Here is a 13346-nt window from a genome sequence, read left to right on the forward strand (position 1 = left end):
ACTCCAACTGCAGTCAGTGGGGGTTAGGTGCAAACATGAATTATAGCCAAATGTATTTCTGTTAAAAGCACTGGCCTGTAACAATCTGAATCAGAATAGTCATGTTTGCTTCCGTGAACCAGAAAGCAAACGATCTCTTGATTAACTCATTAGCAACTTATCTTACTCTTTCAAGAGGTATATACATATATCATACATATACACACACACGTAATTGTGTATGTAAAATCTTTGTCTCTGGACGCAGCCAGCCAGATTCCCAACTGATGCATAGCTGCAACCACAGTTGGATTGAATTCACTAGATATACACCGATATACACAAGCTGATGATCTGGTTGTAAGTCAGCCAGACATGTTTGCTTTGAAACACGATATTAAATTATGATTTACCTCAACTTTCAGGGCCCCTTTTGTTTCATTTCAGACATCAACAAAACCCTAATGTGTTTCTTAGCTCTATACTTGGCCTGGGCTGCTTTTATGGGTTAGGTCTTAGACACTTCAATTTACTGTGTTATGAACTATGAAAACTGAGTTGTTGATCATGTAATGATTTCTGTGTTGATGAAGCAACAAATACTATCAGTAGTGGGTATAATTGCCTTACTCATGTAATATAAGTTTGTCATTATGATGTAACTATTCCTGAAAATATGAATAATTTTTGTCTTCACCAAGTGACACAGCCAAAGTCCTCTGTGGTCATTGAAAAGACCCCGAATCTTTGTTTAGCCCGAGCCATAAATCAGAGTAACATTTGGTAACTGCTTCCTACTCTAGGATGTTGGGTTGTGATATACCAGGCACTGTTGGTCCCTGTCCAATCGATATGACTCAAGTGGCAATGTGGTCATTTTGATGAATGGTTGTTCAGGTGTATACAGTAAATACTGACTAGCATTAGTAGCAGCATAGCTTCACAGAGGTTCATGCAATGCAGTGTGCTTGGACTCAGTCGAGTATGGAAAGGTGGCTGCACAGCAGTTTCAGGACAGAGGACTCAGGGCTGTTTGTCCCTTACAGCTGAGCTGGAGAAACTTACCTGAGAGCAGACAGGACTTAAGAGCTAGTTCCCCTGGCATTCTGCATTGCATGCAATGATGTCATACAGAAACCGCACTTGTTAACACGCAGCTCTAAAATGTGTCTGTCATAAAGGATGAATAATGTTCGGCATACCGTATCTATATTCAGAGGCCATGGTACGCTGCTGAGGCCATTTCTTGTGTCCACCAATGCTGCGATAATAAGCTTCTTCTTTTACAGGTGAAATATTTCCCTCACTACCTGACCGAGACCGACCGCCTTCACTGTTACTGTCCATTGTAATTTCTATGGAGAAAAAGGGAATGATCTATTAAAACATATTGTAGAGTTGCCTTTGCGGAGGCTCCTGAGGGCAGGCTTTGCCTACCTTTTTTTTTCTGACTGGCACATAGTAGGAAGGCTAAACACTGCATAACCTTTGCCGGATGTCTCAGCCTCTAGAAATCTTTCTTCAGCAGGGGAATCACAGAAATGTGTACCTCCTTTTTTTTTTTTTTTTTAAAGCATCTGAATTTTGTGCTTTTTTAAAATTCATACAGTGAAAAAATTGTTTGTTAGATCTTTGGATAGGAATCATCTTTTATTACGAGGTTTAAACAATCCTACCTGCCAGATCTGCAAGGTCAAGAGCACTGTAAACTGTGTTTCACCTTCTAAAGTATCAACCTAAAAACAAAAATTAATTAATTTACTTAAATCCTACCTGCAAGAAGATAATTATCCAAAGTATTTATAGATTAATGGAGATAACACCTTAAAGAATTTAAATTCTGGAACATTTGGAGAAAGGTTTTATCATTGGAATCCTAAGAACATTACGATTTTGAGGGTCTTTCCCACCAATTTAACCTCCCAGAGCTGCGTTAAGACCTTTCCATCACTAAAGTGACCTGTTAGCTGAATAACTCAGTAAAAACTCCAAGCATACATGTAGGGGAATAAGCTGCTGCCAAGAAATTTGGAATCCACATTTTTGAGCTATATGCTGAGGCCAACAAGAGTTTCATGTTTTTAAGCAGTCTAAACTTTAGCTCAATTGTATTTACTTTCTTCATTCCTTTTATTTTACTCTGCTTTTCACTTTGTGGAACTACATATTATGGTTGTGTCATTATAATAACTTCCTTCTTCAAAAACCAACCCCTTATTCATGGGAAACTTCCTCTGTCAGTGGGAGTTTGGAGCAGTGGGTTCAAGTTTATACTATGCTCTACTCTGTGCTTTTGGATGCCCTGATTTTACCACATTTCATTTACCTGAACTCTTCATACATTTCATAGCTTCTAGACTTTTTTTTTCCCAGCAGGCTTACAGGAAGGAACTTGTGTGCAGAGTTTTATCAAGTGTTTATATTTGCTTCACTTATCCTCAAAGTGATTTATTACAGTATGATGCTGAAAGCAAGAAATATTGCATACATATCTTTCAGCAATTCAAATCACTAGTCTTTTAGTCAGAAACTAGGACTCTTGAACTCTAAATCACATAAGGCCTTTCAACAGCTTCACAGAAAATCTTTTTTTTTGTTAGATACTGTGCATAATGCTTGTTGTTTGCTTGTTACCAGCATTAGACAATACTGTAGTTTATTCTTAATGGAACTCCCCCAAAGAACATTTGTGGATTGTACATAATACAAAATACACAAATTCATTCTTTAAGTTACACTGAAAAAAATAAAATCTGAGGTTTTATTTTCTATTTAATTATCTGTTTGAGCACAGATTGACTACCAGAAATTGATTTCCATATCTGATTCCTAAGCTGTTACTACTGAACTACTAAACAGCAATGTCATTACTTAGCAGTTTCTGTGTCCTAACTTTGTTGACAGAAAGTGAGCTCTGATAACTTTAATCACATCCCTTATTTTTTAATTAAAATGAAAATTAAAAGGAATCAAAGGATTGATTCAAACAAACCTGTCTACTCTCTTGCTATTAATAAAAAAAGTATTAGCTGATAACATAAAAGAAAGAACTTAGATACAAAGCTTGTTTTAAGTAGTCCAAACATAAACCAGAAAGGCTGCTTTCAAAGAAAAAGAAAAAGGACCTAAAAATCGAACAGTCTTCACACCATCATCCAAAAGCTATTTGGTTCAGCTAACAATAACCTGTCAATAGAAGCCCAAGAGCCTCCCTGGAGCTGATTCTCCCCCATACCATTTTCATACCAGTGTAATTCCATTGACATCTGTGAAGATTATCCCGGCTGACACCAGGATGTGGGATGAGAATCAGGCCTCTGAGCAGCCATGCTATATTGAAGATACTAAGGAAGTCTCACACATTACAGCTGTGTGTGTTTTCTGGTCTATGGTTTCAATAATAATAACTACTGTATACTAGGTATCAAAATAACTGTGCCCACTAGGGGGATTTTGGTTTTAATTTTCAGTACAGGCATTTTAGTGTGATTCTATGAAAAGGGAAAATATTTTATATTTGAAAATAAAAGCATTCCTTAATGATCAATCTCCTCCTTTCTGATAATCGCCATTTCTGGTGTCTCTTATTCACACAAATGTCAGGTGAGAATTACCTGACACTGCTTCCTTCACCTCCCGATGATGCCTACAGCATTCACAAATTAAAGTCCAGGTTAGGGACAGGAACTGGACTGACTTTACATCTTCGTGGGGAGTTCACATTTGCTTTGCATTGCTGCATTTGCTTTGCACGTGTTTCCAGATTTTCAGTGTGAATGTTTCTTATTTGTCAGTATAGAGTGCAAGTTTTAACAGATATGTATTTGTCCATAGTGTCTTGATTCCATTATCTTTTCTGCACTACTTTTTGGATTTTCTGGTGTACACCAGTTTAAGTCATAAGTAAACCAGAATAGGAATGATTCTGTAAGAAATATCAAATCTAGTAAATATATGCAAGTTCTACTAACTTGTTATATTTAACAGCTCCCATTTTTCCTGATAAATTCCAAAAAGTAGTCAAGAAAATGGAAAGTAAATGCAAAATGATGGTTGATGAATGGAAAGATGGATGGCTGAATGGATGGCTGAATGGGTACATTTATTTTACTGACCATATAGTAGCCTGCCTGCATTATAATTTCTTCTTAGGTAAGATCTGACAGTATCTAAGCTTAACCAAGCTTCAAAAAGCTCCAACACCCACTAAATTAAATGGAAAGACTCCCAGTGATGTCAATGACTACTGATTCAGTCCCTGTGAGATCCCAGTATTTAGATGGAGATGGTCTTAGTTCCATTTCATCCCATTTAAACTAAGAGTAACCATGGTTCAAGGCAAGTGTCTGTTTTTTCTTTTTTAAGGACCGCCTTCCCAATTCTTAGGCTGCAAAGAACAGAAATGCACCAATCTGTCCAACTAACCAATGGAAGGGACCAACATTGGTCGAGACCTTTGTGGCACTGCACTGCCATGAGAGGACCTTCGCCCTGCATGCTCCGCCCTTTCAGGCCGTCCTGCAGATGATGGATTACCTAAAAGCTAAAAAACAACAACAGAAAAAACAGGTTTGTAAGTTACATGCATGGTAACATCGTGGTTACATGGTTGGACATTAATCAGGTCAATCACATTTGGAAGCGTAAGCTCTAAAGGCAACTAAACTTAGTTTTTAACTGAAAGGTTAGCTGAAAAGTAAACACTGTTGCCTGGCAAACCTGCAAAAGAAAAAATGGTTCCCTGATTTATGGCAGAGTTTTGTAACCAGCAGTCACACATTAGAACAAAAAGAAAAGAAAAGAATAATTTTTGAAATATTCTTTTGCCTTTGTTGTTGCTGCTAAAATGATGTTATAATCTGCTGAAGAGTAGTACAACCAGTCACGAGAGCTGTGGAGATTAGACTGCACTGACAAGGCAAGCCCTTTTTGTATTCAGCTATACAGCTTTGTCCAGTCTGCAGCACGTGAACAAGCGTACATCCTTCTGTCTTTGAGCGCACTGCTTTTCTGTAATGGCCTTTGGTTATAAAAGCCTTTTAAAGGACACTGAAACATGTAGAAGGGAATGTAGACACACTTAACCTCACATCACAGATGTTTCTTTATGTTCACTACCCTTGCACAAAATGTTGCTATTTTAATAACTAAATGGTACTATTTTAATGCTCTCCAGAGTTTATCATGCAGTCATTGAGATTCATACAGCCAGGGCACCAATTTTAATGGGAGAAATTTTTAAGGGATCATTTCAGCACAAACTGCTAGGCTAGAAGAGCAGGCAGCTGGTTTCTACTCTTATGTGAAACACATTAGTTTTGAGGTTTCCACTCTGGACTGTTGCAGACTGAGAGGGTAAAGAACTCACTTCGGTCTTTAGGGAGCAGGGAAGCCTACAGATGCATCTATCAAGGCGTGGAGACTCTGCTATAGATTAACGGACAGAAATGCAAACAGGCAAGATCACGCAGAGACATCCTTGAAAGATATGGAATGACCCTGGCCTTTCCCTTTGGAAGAAGCTGTTTGCCTGCATTCTCATGCAGAGATGCAGTCTGCAACTTCAAAGGCAAGAAGAGATGGTCTAAAAAGGAAGGCAAAGTAGTGACAGTGCAGAGATAAAGTAGAAAATGGAAATATGATGAAACTCGTGACTCCATAAATCCGGGTCACTGTCACACAGGGGGAGAATCTTGATTCTTGTCCGGAGATGGTTCATGATGAAGACCATACCCTGAAAATTCTGGGAATGAGGTGAATAAAAACAACATGATGAAATTAATTCCTTGACATTAAAAAAAAATTGAATGAATGATGAAATATTTTTCCAGTTAAAATGCAGCTTTTTTTTTTAAAGCAACATTTAGATGGGCAAAATAAAGAAAAACAATCTTTTGGAAAAATTATAGTTCAGCTAACCCTTAATTAAAATTTAGATTCAGTTGTCCTTTAATAAAAGCAGCCATTATTGTAATTTGTTCTGTGGGAAAATCATTGTAAAGCAAATTAAACTGATTTCAGCATGACACAAAAGAGGACTGTAAAGGAAAATGCAGAATAATAAACAAAAATGAATGGAGAGGAAAAAAGAAAAGGGGAAAAATGTAGCAGATAAGTCCAAAGGATGGACTCTAAAAATGAAGTCAGAAAAAAAAGACAAAGAAAAAAAAAGAACAAAAGAAAGAAAATAGACTGATTTGGCAAGCAGATGTTAGAAGGAAGATTTATTTCACACACCAGAGAGTCTTCTGCATCTCTGTGGGATGGCTTTGCAAGTAGACCAGCTGCCCTAGAGTCAGCCATTTTTAAGTCGGTCTTCCAGCCTCCCTGAACATCTTCATTAGACAAATTATCTGTTCTATTACATTTCTGAGTCTCATACTTTTTCTCATAACTGGGCTTGACCTGTTCACTCCTGGGCTCTATAAAGGAAGGACCCAGGTCACCAAAATCTTCTTCGATGCTGGTTTGTCTGGTTAAAGTTTTCCTGCGAGCAAGCAATGGCCTCATGCCTTTCCTGCAGGAACAGTTAGCAGTCTCTGCACAACAGTTAGATGCAACGTTGGCAGAAACTGAATCGCAAGCATATCTGAAATTAAAACGAGATTCTTCTTCTTCACTTCCACAGTCTAGTCCACTGTCTGGGCTCCTCGATAAGGATCGGCTATATTTACATCCTTTGTCGTCTGCTGCAAAATCCTCCATGCCTGAAATTCTGTGCTTGGCTGGGTACCAGAAGTTGTGCTGCTGGTCTTGATTGTAGGGCCTAGGTGCTCTAGAGTCTCTAGCTATTGTGGGATTCTTTTTATAGGGCATACCTAAACCCTGCTTGTACAGCAGTTCAGGGTATTCACCATCCTCTTCAGCTACTTCTGGAATACTGAAAAGCTTTTTACTGTGATGTATCTGTTGTGAAAAGTCAGGCTGTTCCAAAAAAGTGGCTTCAGTGGTCTTATTCTTATCGCACTCCTTAAGATTATGTAATGTTAAAAATCAGACAGGGAACAAATAGTGTGTGACAAAAATAAAATGGGAGGGAAAAGGGAAAAGAAAAGAAAAATAAAGACAGAATTAGTTTTAGAGCAATGGCAAACATAAGACATGCAGCTTATTTAGTGAAAAGGATGTCACACTTTGAATGAGAATCTGTCAAAAATAAAGACATGATTAAGAAGTCGCTGGGTGTCAGATACAACATGAGAGGTCAGTACAAACAACTGAGTGATGCTCTTAACAAGAATAAACCCATGCATTTAAAACAAAGCAATAAAAGCTGCATACAGGTTCCAGCATGGTGAATGAGAATGGCATTAAAACACAGCACTAATGCTTAGTATGTTCCTTGCCCCATTCCAAATTGCTATTTAATTTTTCTTTGTAACCAGAACACATATCTGAGAATGAAAATTCTGTTCTAACAGGCTTTCTTGCTTCGCATCTGTTAAAGCATCCTGTATGAGTAGCAAATTCTCCTAAATCTCCTGCCAGAGGAGAGCTATTGTGCAGATATCATTAAAGGAGCTCCTTTGTAAAATTGCAGAAAAAACCTGCACCATTTTTAAAGCTTGGCTTCCACAGAAAGAACCCGGAGAAGCAGGTTGCTCTCTGATGTCACTTGGTCTGCACTGTCATCAAATCTCATCATAATCTCGTATCTGCTTGATAAAACCAATATTTGAAAATCAGCCTATTAGCAGAAGTAGGTAAAAGTCTCTATACCAAATGTAGTTAAAAACTATTCTAGCCTGGATAAAATAAGCATTCTGAACATGATCGATACATTTTGTAATTTTTCTATTACATTTACACAAAACACAGGTTGATGTGACAGAAGAATCCTACGCAGTATCTTTGTTGGATTCTGAGAAGAGACAAGAGAATAATGATGCAGGAGGTGTTGGTTTTGATTGTCATGGTTTATAGATTCTACATCACAGAGATCACCTCTCCTGTACTTTACTCAATGCCCAGATCGGGTAGGTCTCTGGACACAACAGCACGCATAATAACGACAGGATCATCTTGGAGAGTTCAAACAATTCCTTTCTCTCTGACCACATTAACTGGGTTTTGGATGTCTTCCCCTTTCAGGCATTAGGAACATTCTAAGTTACTTTATGACTATGTATGTTTCACTTTTTTCATTCATTTTTAAAATGCGTATCACACTTGTGAAACTTTTGAGACAAACTGCCATAAAAGTGGAAAAAAGTCAATAAATATGAACAAGGATAGTTTTGACTGGAGCTCAAATATCCCACATTTTACAATGCTCAGATCAGGTAAGTGAGTTGAATCTTCCCTTGATCACCCATGGCAGCCTGTCTTTTAGGGAACCACTGGAGGGAATAATTATCTCCCAATGAAGCAAATATGTATCTGCATGCAAAATGTTTTCTTGTTACTTGGGGGCATCTATTAACTTGGGAGAGAGTACTCAATTACAGCTCCAAGGGCATGGTTGGCATACTCTCAGATACAAGAGGAACAGGAATCTGATTACATTATGGAAAATTCAGTAAACATGCTTTCCTTTTTTTTGTTAGTTACTGATGTTGCAAAGTGAAATTTGATCTAGTGAAAGAGATGGAAATTATTGGGACCAGAATCTGACTTGCATTTTATACCAGAAAACTTAGCAGCATGGTGGGCCGTATTCTCCAAAAGAAACTCAGACATCCATGAGTCCTTCCCCAGGAAGTACTCACATACTGAATTCCACTTCTGCAGAATGAGTCATCCAGATGTACCCTTCACATACACTACTACATCAAAACAAGTATACCTGCAGGCTTTAACAGGTCTAAAATGATTTACTATACCAATTAAGGATCTGGACCTTTCTTTTTAAATATCAACATTGGCAAAACTAATTTAAAACCAAGAAGTAAATATGCTTTCTGATGCATAAATAACAAGAACAGTCTATGGATAATTCACTTTTTCCCAGAGGAAAGGGACAGAAGCAGCATGCAGAAGGATTTCATTTTTAACCTTTATGTTAGCAGAATAATAGAAACACTGTTTATATTTTCTTTTGAAAAAGTACCTGTCTCATTCCAGATAGTATCAGAATAAAAGAACTGAATTTATAGTACATGAAAGCAATTACAAGAATGGTCAAAATTCTTGCATGTATGAGAAAATAGTACTTGGTTTTAGTTTAATAACAGCATATTGGAAGAAAAATCAACCTGTGGGTTTCCTTATTATTCAAGTTATCCAACTTTCTAAGAAAACTTAAATTTTTCTAGTAATTGCTAGAAGCAGAAAAAGCAAATACAATTTAAATGTACAAAACCACTATGGGAAATATATATTCTGTATTGGGTAGGTTCAACATCCTACATATGCTTTAACTATTATACTAAAGTTGTCTTTCATGATGAATATTCCTGTGTAGTGTTAAAGCAATATTTCTGATAGGTATTTCCTATAATCCATAATCAGAGCACGAGGATTTCTGACAATGCATTTGTCAAACAAAGCTGACCCAACTACCTTTCTTACAAGCATGCTTTAAAGCCTGTGGAAGAGATGGGACTAACACTGGAAAATAGTAAATTAATTAAAAGATTATCTATCAAATAATGCAAAAAAAAAAGTAATAAATGTATTACAGTGGCCTTGATGTCATAAACAAGGTTCACCCCAGTTCTAGGTCTATACAACAGTGTGAGTTCCAATGGTCTACAAAATCCATAATTGACTAAAAGAAACGCTTTGAAGGAAGAATCAAAATAAGGAGGCACTCCTAAGGTTTCTCTGCAGTCACACTTACCTTAAGTGCATTGTGTGAAGTCACACTGACTCGTCGCCTTCCTCCATCCTCCAGCTGCATTTCAGAGTACAGCTCTTCCTCATCTTCTTCCATAATGTCAGACAAGTCAGAACCTCTGCTGCTCTCTGTATGGTACTCTTCACCATGGCAATAGTGAGGCTAATTGACAGAGTGAGAGAAAAAAATCTTAACTGACTGTAAAGGTGAAAATCCTTGTATGACACCAATGAGTACAAAGGCATTTCCTGGGTTTGAGTATCACACTAACAATCACATATAAATTACATCATGCAGCTTGCTGCTCTGTTCTAGTGGAGAGATTGTGTATAATTTTTTTTTGCCCATTTATGGTCCCAGTTCAAGAAATCCAATCTTAATCCCATAGGTGATACAAAAAAGGATGTCTGCATTCACAGCACCAAATCTAGTTTTAGTCTTGATTAAATTCTCTTGATTTAGAGAGGTCCTTCATGCATCAGTGGACTTGCTGACCAAATTGTAAAAGCCCTAGGATAATTCACATATCATCTGTTCTTCACAGCTGTTTGGTACATCACATTGTAATTTAAAAGTGATAAGCATTTAATTCTTGCAGGATGTTACCATCATTGTAAGATATAGCTAGCTGATGGAATTTGAAGCTTTCATTCTCTTAAACATTCTGGGAATAGACTGGCTAAAACATTGTATTTTAAAATTAGTCTCAATATTTCAAGTTCCTATAAGTTTCCAATTAGTTGGAAGATAAGGAGGAAAAGGTATGTTCTACCGAATTTCTAATGTTAAATAGGACTGGCCTCTGATCCAACAAATCAGATCATAAACGAAACTAACTGTATTTCCAAGGACAAATTTTCAAATGGAGTCATCTGACTGTCAGATTGTAGTAGAATATTTGAAGAAGCAAGTATTTCAGAAGTACTAGAACACTAGAAATTACTGCATTCCTTCCACCACCAATACTAATAAAGAAATATTTTCTGTGGTACCAGATCAATTCCCATAGCTATGTAACACGCTGATACCAATCAATCCCAGCAATGAGAAGAAAATCTCTACAATAAGAAATTGCTCCAAATACAAGAGACAATTTCTTGTCTTTTAATTCTTTGTTCTGGATTTAAAAAGATTGTAGGGTGAAGCTTTTAGTAGTAATTCTCGTTGCCAAGCATATAAAAGTTTATGGATCCTTCAGATACATTATATTAGGATCATCTTAGAAAAAAAGCTACTGCAGTTTCACAGTGGTTTTGTATTCTTTTTGAAGTTAGAAGATCAGACTATATTCCAATGCCTCATTTTTCACATCTAAACTATGTGGCTCTTATACTAAATTTTATTATTTCATCAGTTCCACTCCAGAAGAATCTTGGTCTTGTTTTTCATACAAACTCACTCCTGCACTCCTGTTCTCAGCTGTGTCAAACCGACTTGGGGGGTGCACTGGCACAGTGCTACAAAACTTGTCCAACTCAGTGCACAATGCCTTGTCGATTATCAAAGGCCAGTATGGCTGGAATAGAGCCCTGATTGCTTGGGCAATCAGGCTAGAGAGACCTAGCAAACTGTCTCCAAGTTTATCTGTTGTGGTTCTAATAACAGGAATGTCTTGCTAAACAGCCACTCGATTATTTAAACAAATCTTCTAATTCAAACACTACATTAATTGAGGTATAAAATGTAACTAGGAGATATTATATAAGCAGTAATTACGTAATTCTGCTTGCAATCAATTAACTCTGAATGTAACAGGGCATGCATACTCTATGTTCAATAACTGGGTGCATTTACACATGCGGATTTCCGCTGAAACCTCTATGGCCATATATTCCATAAACTTGTGGTTATTCTCAGAACTGGTACAAGAAGGAATGCTGTTGCTTGGACCCTTCAACTTGTGAGGTCAGATGTTTGGCTAACAAGACTATTCAAGCATGCCAAGACATAAGAAAATACCTTTTTGCTAGAATCTACATCTCTCTTGAAAGTAATGTAATAAATTACTTTATATTTGTTTTCAATGGAATCAGACTTAAAGCTGCGCAGATGTGCAAAATTCTTCTGGCAACATCTTTCTATTCAGCGTGCCAAGTGTATACAGCATTGGTTTTCTGCTAATTAGGATTGTAGGTTATTGCTTTTATGGAACACAAAAATCCTTCTCCCTTCCCCTTTTTTCACAGCATGTTTTCATATTCAGTAGTAACATATCATACAGGAAAAGCCCAGAGCCCAAACATGACATTCCAGTTATATTTTCTATTCCAATTTTTTCAGCTTCAGTTTTTTCAGTTTCCAGTGCTTAAGACTGTTGCTTGGGATAACGATCTACAGATGCATGGTGCCAGGCATTCAGTTCCCATTAGACAGTCTTATGCCCCAGCAACAGGACATTCACCTACCTCCCCACAATTTAGCTGCCTGCCTGTAGTTTACCAACCACCTACGATAATCAGATGGTGACCTGGACAGCCTGCTGAGCTTCATGAAATACTTGTTTCATGTCAGACACCCAACACAAAGATGATCTACAGATGCGTGGTGCCAGGCATTCAGTTCCCATTAGACAGTCTTATGCCCCAGCAACAGGACATTCACCTACCTCCCCACAATTTAGCTGCCTGCCTGTAGTTTACCAACCACCTACGATAATCAGATGGTGACCTGGACAGCCTGCTGAGCTTCATGAAATACTTGTTTCATGTCAGACACCCAACACAAAGACAAGACCAAGCTACTTACTTGCTTTCCAAGTTCAGACCCTTTCAGGAAATCATCAACTGAAGCCCCTCTTCTTTTGACATTAGGAGAATCATAGCCATCTTCCTCATCATCTGAGTTAGCATACTGGGCTGCATTACTGCTTTCACTAAAAACACTCCTCCTCTCCATCTAGCAAAGCAACAAAAATGGAAAATTTTGAAGCAGACTTATTCCTGCATCTAATGGAAGAAATGGCAAATAAAAGATGAAAGGACTTAAGTACACAATATTTAAATATATGCATGGTTTAAAGAAATGTTAGTTTCCCCTGACTGTAAACTTTTAGGAGTTTTTGAGAATTTTTTCCTTGTCATGTTACTCTTGCTCATAAAGAATTATATGCTTTCCTCCTGGCACCACTTACATCAAAATTCTCAGTATCCTACAGTCAGAGGCTGCTAATGAAGACACTGATTTCCCCTTGGCAGAGGGTTAGCAGAAGACCTAGCCACTATAGCATTTTTGACCTCAGTACAAAAAAGCAGTCTGAGACTTCATGGTCTCCCTCTGCTCTGAGGTGACTCTTACCCTCAGCTACTTAATCCTGCTGCTTACTTTCATGACAATAACCATCAGTCATCTAACAGGCTGGATGAAGGGCAGGGAGAAGACACAACTTCTTCTACAGGAGCCTACTACAAGGGAAAAATTTCTACTACTAAGGACTAAATATAACAAATATAATTGGCAGATTTTGATTTAATTTAGAGTGAATCCATCTGTAAACTTCTGTCCAGATCCCTGAACGAAACCTTTCAAGCATCACTAAAATTAATGTAATTAAACATGGTTCAGAGCATATGTTATGTCAGCAATTTTCAAA

General features: G+C 37.5%; 1 protein-coding gene across 5 annotated transcripts in view; it reads right to left on the minus strand.

Moving 5' to 3' along the window:
- RIMBP2 (RIMS binding protein 2) overlaps positions 1–13346 on the minus strand; it is a 55272-nt gene that overhangs the window by 13737 nt on the left and 28189 nt on the right. For 4 of the 5 annotated variants that reach the window (XM_035895370.1, XM_009639834.2, XM_035895371.1 and 1 more), the window contains 3 exons: positions 12503–12652; positions 9761–9919; positions 4405–4522 (listed from right to left, as the gene is read on the minus strand). In XM_035895370.1, coding sequence (XP_035751263.1) covers positions 4405–4522; positions 9761–9919; positions 12503–12652 — 427 coding nt within the window. Of the gene's footprint in view, positions 1–4404; positions 4523–6216; positions 6949–9760; positions 9920–12502; positions 12653–13346 lie in introns of all 5 variants that reach the window. The other variant, XM_035895369.1, reaches the window with a different exon arrangement.

This window comes from Egretta garzetta, unplaced genomic scaffold (genome assembly GCF_000687185.1).
Source record: "Egretta garzetta isolate BGI_Z169 unplaced genomic scaffold, ASM68718v1 scaffold25, whole genome shotgun sequence".
Classification (NCBI taxonomy): Eukaryota; Metazoa; Chordata; class Aves; order Pelecaniformes; family Ardeidae; genus Egretta; species Egretta garzetta.